Raw genomic sequence first — 9,831 nt, forward strand, 5'->3', positions numbered from 1 at the left:
CAATGAGCGCTAGAGTTTTCAAGAGAGAAATGATAAACTACAATCCAAATATAGTTTCAGACACTAGAGTTAACCTCAATGAAAAATTTGATGTCATACAGAACATAGTTGTTAACAGAGTTCGCCATATATACTATATACATGTATGACATTTTATAAAATGCACATCATGATTATATGCTAAAAATTTACCTATTGCAAATCATGAGCTAGGAGTTCTAGCACCATAGTTTTCTGGTGATGATAAAGTTTACCGAATAAATTGTTTTATAGGTATGATTAGAATTCATTTCCATGGAATTCGGGTGTGTCCCGAGCGAAACATCTATACCATCAGCATATGTGAGGCTAGCTTTGTAAGTTATAAACATTGGAGACTTGCACATTGTTCATAAAATCCACACTAGTATACCACATATTGGTGATCTTTTCCAAAGTGTCATTTAACATATATTCTACAAAATAGTTCTCAACATCTTGAATCAAAACAAATTGGACATGGAGTATAATGAAATATTCTTTAACAAATTTGCCTAACATGTAATGATAAATACCAAAAACAGTGGAACCAAAACAATTAAACCCATGATGAGCAAATTTATTGGAAATTCATAAAAGTGCAAGTAGTTAGTTCAATATTGTTTTGGAGGAAGTTTCTTATAAACAGTGATTCAATTTAAAGCAAACATCTCTTTTGGTTTTGAAAAAAAAACAACACACACACACACAAAACAAACAACCTTAAATGTGTCCAACTAAACAAGGAGCACAATATTCGTTTTTTTTTATAGCCGCGATTGTAAACATGTTTATTAAGTGACCAGAAGTTTGGTTTACTCTTAGCGAAACCAGTAATGCTCAATAGTTTAATTAAAATATACATTTATTCATGATATATGAACTATCAAAACAAGAAGGAAGAGATGGAGGGAGAATCAATCAAGAAAAGAATTACCTCAATCTTGACCTCATTTAATTTGTTGAATTTCTAGTGTTAGATATGCGGCAACGGCGAATGGTGTTATTGAAATTAAAGATGAGTCCCAACACACATAATAGAGATCTTCATCCACCGTGATCACCTCATGAGATTTGATCTTGACAAAACCAAATAACAAATATAAGATTCATCAAATCAACATGTCTATATACAAATTTGTTTTACTGATCAAGATTTGATCTTTATTAGGCTTAATAACAAACATAAGATTCTAATCAGCATATCTGCAAATTTTTTTTTTTAACAAATAATTAAAAAGTGAAAAAAGAAAATATATCCCTTTGGAATTACTATGCAATTGACTTCATGTGAATGCAAAAAACTCAAACTTTTTCTCACCAATCTTGAAACCATCTCGTAGGATGCCAAGAATTCTTTCTTTTATTTCAACATCATCCTTGTTGAAAAATATCTTGTTCATATCCTCTTCAACAAAAGACACTCGGAGGAAGTTATCTATCAGACCAAGATGATATTGCAACACCTTACGGAGTACACGATTGGACATGCACTTTGGGTCATGAAAATACACCTTGGAGGGTGTGACTAGAATATGTCGAACCATAACTGTTGTTTTACTATTTGAAATTGCATCACACTTTAATGGGGCAAGATTGGACTTGTAAAAGTTTTCAACCTAGAAACAAAAATCATAACATAAGTCTTTCATATCTCTCAATCTCTGTCTAAAGCAGATTCAATTAGGCGCCTTGGCTGATATTCTGGACCCATCAAACGATAAAACTTCTCATCTATAATTGGACCAACAAGTTTCCCACTCTAAACCAATGAGTTAATTAATCTTGTAAATTATCTCATAGGGCAAGTCAATACTTTCAACAATAGGGACTAGTTTGTACTCCAGATGAACAAAATAAGGATCATCATCTACCAATTTGAGTCCATTTAACCTTTACTTATAAGGACAAGAAAACTGCCGTAGACAATCTGGGAGATGTAGCTCCGCAAGAAAACAAACAAACAAACCGCAGAAGATTGTCTTATTGAATATGATGGTGTGAAATCTGTTGCTCTCACCCACTCCTTATCCGGTAAAGTCCTATGATAAGGGTGTTTGAATAGGCAGCCATGATCCTCTTCCTTAAAGATCCTTGGTACTTCTCTCAACTAATAATATATGGACAAAGAAATCTATCAGCTAACATTAATTAAAGATACTTATTTTAAAAAGAAATAAATAAAGTTGTTATGTAATTATGTAAGTTACAAATCTAGAACACTAAGAGTAAAAGACTTAAAATATAAAGTTGTTGTAAGAGAAAAGAATATATATCAACTATAAAAGGGATAACAGTTGATATAAATAAGGTTAACACAAAAGATGAGACTGTTTTCTGACGTCTTCTACTCTTGTTCTATTACAATCAAGCATCAGTGTTAAAGACTATAATAAATTAAGTATGATAAGTTTCTGAAAAACGATGTCGCCATTGGGTTCAATTCTAAGTATAGAGTCCAAGTTAGACTAGGTTAATTATATAGAGTTAAAGTTATATGTAGCATTTTTTACGATACATGTTCATCATAAAAAAATAACAACAAAAATAAAATAAAAAACAAACCAAAAAAGTCGATTTGTGCAATTATTGATGGGTTCATGGATGTTTCCGCAAATTGTTATATAAATAATTTCTGGCCGGTTTTCCAAAAACACTTCATCAGGAACTCCTCTAGAAGACATGAGGAAGATCAGCTGTCTGTTCAAAAAGTATGGTATGTACATATTGTGACTTGAGATATCAAATGTTGTGTCATGTGACTCATACTTACGCATACTATCTCTTAATACGAGCTTCTTCTCATTCAAGTAGGATCAATAGCTACCAAACCCTTATAACCTGCATATCTTATTTGAAATGCATATAGAGTGCAATTAAAATTGACATTCTCGGACCATTTCTTTAGCAAAACTCTAAGATATTTTCTCAATCCCATCAGAGAAGACATACTTACCACGAATGACATAACTAACAAGTTAATATTGATCATGTATTATACATCTAAGGTTTTACTTTATAGGTCTAGCTAATATTTGATCCATATGTTAGCAATCATGTCTTGTATAAAAATTCTTAGTGTGGATTTTTTGCAATTCATGCTCTAAAACTCTAATTTGATCTCATTTTTGCCACATTAGGAGCTGGACTGTATAAGTTGGGAGATCTCAACATGCATCTTGGTTTGGACAGGGCAACACCTACACATATAGAATTAGAACATGGACTTTAATACCGCAAATCAAAAACTAACCGCACCAAAGCCGAACGGTAATTGAAAAAAAACCGAGATAAAAAAAACCACACTGAACTGCGAAAAAAACAAATTGAAAGGTTCAATTTGGTTTTGGTTTTCGATGTTTAGAAACCGAACCGGAAAACCGATTATATAAAACATTGCCGTTTTGTAAGTAAATTATATTATATAATTTAAATATAATTATAATAAAAACCTTAAAGTTAAAACGTTTTCGTCACAGTAAAAGCCTAAAATCTAATAACTTTCATCTTAAAAGTCAGTCCTTCTCTCTAATATCTATTCTCTTATCATTTTTTGAGTTCTCGATCTCTAATCTCTATGATTGTTGAGATGTTTAATCATAAACTCAATTTTCCATTCGATATTTGTTTATGATTGATTGAGTTTTACGATGATTGATTGTTAAGTTGTGTTTAATTGTTTGTGATTGATTGAGTTTCATTATTTGCAAAGTTTTAAGTACGCAAGCAAAACAATACAATCTTTGTCTGCAAAAGAAAAAAAAACCGAAGAAAAAAAAAGGGAAAATCCGAAACCGAAAAACCGAACACAATTTTTGTTTTTTAGAAACTAGTTAAAACCAAACTAACTAACCGAAAAAAAGATCGGTTTGCCTACTGACCAAACCGTTCAAACCGATTCCCAACCCTATATAGAAAACTAGAAGGCATTATTCCTTTTCTCCTTTTCTTTTATTGCTTATTTGCTTTCTGCCTTTGACATGGTATGTTTAACATAAGAATACAAGCACTTTACGTTAAGGTGAACAGGTGATCATGATAATTGAAGAAGTAAAGATCAGTATCTCGTTTAATTCATGTGAGTGATGGTGAACTTAAAACATATACCACTATATCAGACTTGGTGCTTCTTTATTTGACCAAAGAACTTGATTTTTTGAAAAGAAAACTGAGTTTCATTGGAGTGGTTTTGTGGTTACTGGTTAATAGTTCAATAATAGTTGTAATGGATGAGTAAACTAAAGAAATGTGAAACACGAAAATTCTTGTATGCATCTAGCTGTAAGTGAATCGAACATCTAATAATTTAATATGCAATCTCAGGCTTTTTCTGATCTAGCTATCCACACTAGCTACCATGTATATATACGGAAGCTGATAACAAAATTCAAACCTAAAAAACTAGCCCATGTGTTTCAAACACAAGATATGATGACCCGAGGCCAAAGAAGTTATGAGCACTAAATCTGATAAGATTAAAATGCCAGAGAAAGAAATTGAGGGTTTCCAGTTTACATTCTATCTTCTCATTTCCAATCGGATGACTTGCATATTGATAGTGCAAGTGTACCTTAGTGTGTGAAATCCGTTTCCTGTGAAACCTTGCAGCTTAGCTAGCTGAAATTGATTGCTCGGTCATCATTTGATAATCAGACATGTTACTAATGAACTGTAACTAGTGCTAATGGTGCCTGATAATGAAATATATGAGAACCTAGGTTAGAAGGTGAACCATTATTAATTCTTGATATGTGGGAGGCAATTTTGGTGGTTTGCGATTGGGAGCTATCTGAAGCTCGGAAAAAGGATGCTTTGGATCAAGCTAGGGTTCATGCGGAGGTACCTCCTGGCGAGTTACTTGCTGAACAAAGAGGCTTCCATTCTAGCATTGAGTCATAGATGCATTTTGGAACAGCCAAAGGTTGTTAAGTACAGGGAGGCTGTTTTTACACAACTCCAAGGTACATATCACTAGATTCTTGAAAAGTTTTTGATGTTATTTACAACTACATGTTTGAGTCTTACTATTTAAGTGCTGCTAATGCAGGCCTGTTTGAAAGAAATCCATGCTAAAATGTTGCACAAGCATCTGCAACGTCATGAGGGACGAGAGGATGGGGAAGAGAACTTGGCGATACCCGTTGGTTTACAACCTGAAGAGGAGAGTGAGCCTGAAGCTAATGATATGCACACTTTTCATCTGTAGTAAACAAAATAGCTTTACATTATTATTCTAATATGTTTTTGTCAAAATAGATGCTAGTTTTTCAAAGTGCTTTGTGTGACGATTCGACTCTTGCTATGTTAATAGGAACACAAGCGTATGGCTGTATTAGAATATCAAAGACGAACTAAAGAAGCTATGGCATCAAAGCCAGCTCCACCACCGGAAGATATTGAGATGAAGGCTCCCATGAAAGCCATGGGTGCCATGGAGGAAGGTGATACATTACTTGGCTCTAGTTCTGAAGTGAACCTTGACTCATAGGTACATCTTGCGCATACTACCAATTACCATTTTTGTTCTTTTATTTAATTTTTGAATAGGAGTTGATAATTACATGGATGCAGGTTTACTGGTGGCCAATGATTTGAATGAAAACTCTCAGAGCCTGAAAATCTGATCCACATTCCAGATTCATCTTTAGGGAAATCTTTGAATGCATCCAAGATAAAGAGGAAGAAAGGACAACTTCCGTTGCACCTATGTTCATTAGTAAGATCTATCTACAAAAGACATCCCAAAGAAAAGTTCATTTCTAGTCCTCCTTAGCTCAGATTCCATATGCAAATATCAACACCACTACCAGCAAAGCTAAGTTGGATCGAAGCAGTTAATTTGTTGAGAATTATCTACAGCAAGCCACAAAGATAAACTTTCGAAAAGCAGAGTCATTATAAAGAAACTATCCCTCCACAAAGCTGCAACAGATCACTAGGAACCTCAGACTTGGCACATTAAGAGGAAACCAAAACCAAGCCAATATCCAAGTGGAAAATTGCAGTATTAACCACCCCAATCGTCCATTTCAGTACATATGCATTTCAGCACATGCATATGTACTGAAATTGAGAACAATAGAGAATGCTCCTCCAAGCAGGAGAACAAGTGTAGTGTACTTGCAGCTTAGCATGTAGAGATTCATTTCCAAAAAAAAAAAAAGCATATAGAGATTATTATTATTTTCTTTTAAAAAAAAAAAAAAGAGCATGTAGAGATTTATGTGCATCAGAAACACCACAGATAAGACATTACTCCAAAACTTCTCTTCTTTAAACAACCCCAATTTCAGCCATCAAAGCCTAATTCATGGAAGCAGTCATCTTGAACTCTACTTCAACAATCCACTATTTCTAAATCCTAATAGATTTGTAATTTTAAACCTATAATTAAAAACTAACCAATTTACCATATTTACCAGAAACCAAGTTCCCAGTCACTAGTAATGAACAATCCACTTATACAAATCATTTAATCACAAGTAATTCTTATTTCTTTGCAAAGTAATGTTGCTGAACTACTAATACAAACTATTTCACAGTGCAAAAGACCTTTACAGTAACAAAAGATGAGAGGATCGTATCTATTCTCAACCACTATTTAGAAGTCCTTTTGTTCTAAAACTATTGGAAATTACACTTTTAAATACAAATATGTTACAATGATATATAACTGTTAACTGGCTACCAAAAAGGCACAGGAAATTTAAAAGGACAAAAGATTTGTGACAACTCACCAGTAATCTTTGCACGAGCACTGGCCGTTTGAAAAATAGTGAAATCCTGAAGCATCTCTTACATGTATTGCTCTCTTGGCAACAATGGACAAGTACTTCAAGAAAGTATGGCAGTCTCCACATAGAAGGATATTCTTCACAACTCGAATGGGTTTTCCTGGTTTGTTGGTCAGAAGCCCATAGGTGGCTGCCAGTTTTGCACTGTGATAGTACAAGAAATCCTTCTTCTGATGCTCTTCTACTTCATGAAGAACAAAGCTTGTGTCTGGAATGTAACCGGCCTTCATGCATTCTACAATTAGTATTTCCAATGCACTATATATGTCTTTTACTTGGGGATGTGATTTATCTCTTGCATAGAATGGATGTATCTTGTTGTTATGAATGAACCAACTTCGACCTGGGTGCTTCCTAAACCCCCTCTTTCTCATGTCATCTCTCACCATTTCAGAGCAATCCCATCTCCCACATGCTGAATACAGATTTGATAAAAGTATGTAGCTAGATGGATCTTTGGGCTCCATCGCTAGTATACGTTTCACAACCCTTTTACCAACAGCTGTATTCATTCGGATTCTACAGCTATCAAGCAAAGCTCGCCAAACAGAAACTTCAGGCTTAAAGGGCATCTTACTGATAGTATCCTCTGCCTCATCCAACAGACCCCAGTACCCTAAAACACCAATAAATGAGGCAAAGTGCTCTGGGGTGGGATCAATGTCATAAACTGCTTTCATGGAGAGAAATAAACTTCTACAATTATCAACAGAACTGGAGTTTGTATGCCTGTGTGCTGAAATGATCAAAATAAAGGTAATCTTGTCTGGTTTTATGCCAGTCTTCTCCATCTTCGACCAGACAGCTAAGGCCTCATCACCTCGTCTATGCAGGAGATAACCAGCCAACAAAACATTCCATGAAACTATGTCGTGAGTGCGCATCATACCAAATATTTTGATTCCCTCATCCATGTTCCAGCACTTGGTGTACATGCTGATTGTGGCATTTCCTACCCCTACATCAGCTAGAAAACCATACTTGACAGCATATGAGTGGATTTGTTTCCCCAGTTCATGATACCCTATAGTTCCACAAAGACCAAGGAGTGAAGTTGAAGCAACTTCATCCATTACCATTGTCCCTTCTGATTGATATCGGTCGAAAATAGATATTGCCTCATCCAGTTGCCCATTTCGAGCATACCCACATATAATTGATGTCAAAATTACAGATTTTTCCTGCTCAGTTGGCCACTGGTGGAACAATTTCATGGCATCTCCCATTCGGCCACACCTTGTGCACATATCAAGCAACGCAGCTCCAATACAAACATTTGAATCAAAACCAAACTTGATGACAAACCCATGAATTTGCTCACTACTTTTGCAGTCCATAAGCAAGCCACAAGCACCAACAACACTACTCAAAGTGAATTCTGTCAGCTCCACACCCTCCTCCATCATTTTCATAAATAAATCCAGCGCCCTCAAGCCTTCACCATTTCGACAAAAGCCCGCAATCAGAGCATTATAAGAATAAGAATTCCTCTCTGGCATCTGATCAAACATCTCCACAGCCAACTCCACCATCCCGAAACCCATGTAGGCAGTAATCATCTCCGTCCAAGTAATAGCATCCCTTGCAGGCATCCTCTCGAACAAAGCAGCCACATCTCCCACACTCCCACACTCCCCATACAACCCAATAAGCGCATTGCCAACACTCAAATCCCCCTCCAAACCATTCTTGACAGCATAGGCATGAACTCCTTGTCCCTCCAAGTACGCATTACTCCCCGTACAAGCAGTCAACACAGTCGAAAGCGTGATATTGTCCGCAACACACCCCTCACTCCGCAACAGTTGACGCAACAAATCAAACACTTCATCATACATACCCTCACTCACTAAACCCGCCATAACAGTATTCCACGACGCAATGTCTCTATTATGAGGCATTTCATCAAACAGCTTAAGCGCATAATCCAAACACCCACATTTCCCATACAAACCCATCACCGCATTCGAAACAAAAGCACGGTCCAAGTACCCCATCTTAACCGCCAAACCGTGAACTTGCTGACCCAATTCGAGGTCGAAAACTCGAATACAAGCAGTCAACATTGCTACAAAGCTGTACTCATTAGGCTCAATACCTGACCTCCTCATCCTACAGAAAAGCTCCGCCGCCTGTTGTTCCCGGCCGGACTTGGCGAAACCGGAAACCATGGCGGTGAAGGAGACGACATTGGGGGACGGGAGGCTCTGGAAAACGCGGTAAGCTTGGGGAACAAGGCCCAGCTTGAGATAGGCGGAGACGAGAGCATTGCCGAGATGGGTGTCGCTTTCGAGCTTGAGAGCGGAGGCGTGGACGGCCCTGGCGAGGTCGGCGTCGGCGTGGCGAGCGGAGAGGCGGAGGAGAGAGAGCAAATGGGAGAAGAGAGAAGGAGGATTGGGATTGGGATTGGGAGTAGCGAAGAGGGGTTGGAGAGGGAGAGAGGTGGAGAAGGTGAGGGGGGTTTTGGGTTTGGGTTTGGAAGGAGAGAGAGAAAGAGAGGAGTGTGGTGGTGATGGTGGTGGTGGTGGTGGGGGTTTGGGAGGGTAGTGAGAGAGCGGAGGAGGAGGAGGAGATAAGGCGGCGATGGTGGGGTGGAAAACGGTGTTCATTTGTAAGTGTAGGAAAGGCGGGGAGCAACCATATCCATACTCCAAAACGAATGCTCTCTCCTGCGTTTTAACTCTTGTTTCCAGGACAAGTGTGCTACAACCTGGGTGAATGTGTGTCTCTACTCTTGTTTCTGTTTTGCTATATTTTCTTGGTAAGAATTTTTAGAGAGAATGATATCTTATTACCCGTAAACAGTTGTATAAAACAAAAACTCTTTTTTTAAAAGATTTAAACAAATAAAGACACAAACTCAAGTCCAAGAGTCATATGATATAAGCTTAATTTTAAAATTAATACTTAAATGACCTAAATACTCATATTATTGATAAAATTATGCAAACTGTCACTAACTCATCTGTATCTCTCTTTTCTTCCTCCCGAGTCCTGAAGATGCACATCTCTCTCTCTC

The 9,831-nt window shown here is 37.0% G+C and overlaps 1 protein-coding gene across 1 annotated transcript; it reads right to left on the minus strand.

Moving 5' to 3' along the window:
- Positions 1-6,530: 6,530 nt before the first annotated feature.
- On the minus strand, positions 6,531-9,175 carry LOC101299023 (pentatricopeptide repeat-containing protein At5g03800-like; the record flags this gene model as incomplete). The annotated part of the gene is made up of 1 exon (XM_004305328.1): positions 6,531-9,175. A coding segment is annotated over one exon (2,424 nt), but the record flags the coding sequence as incomplete, so codon positions are not given.
- Positions 9,176-9,831: the final 656 nt, after the last annotated feature.

This window comes from Fragaria vesca, linkage group LG6, assembly GCF_000184155.1.
Source record: "Fragaria vesca subsp. vesca linkage group LG6, FraVesHawaii_1.0, whole genome shotgun sequence".
NCBI classification, from domain to species: Eukaryota; Viridiplantae; Streptophyta; class Magnoliopsida; order Rosales; family Rosaceae; genus Fragaria; species Fragaria vesca.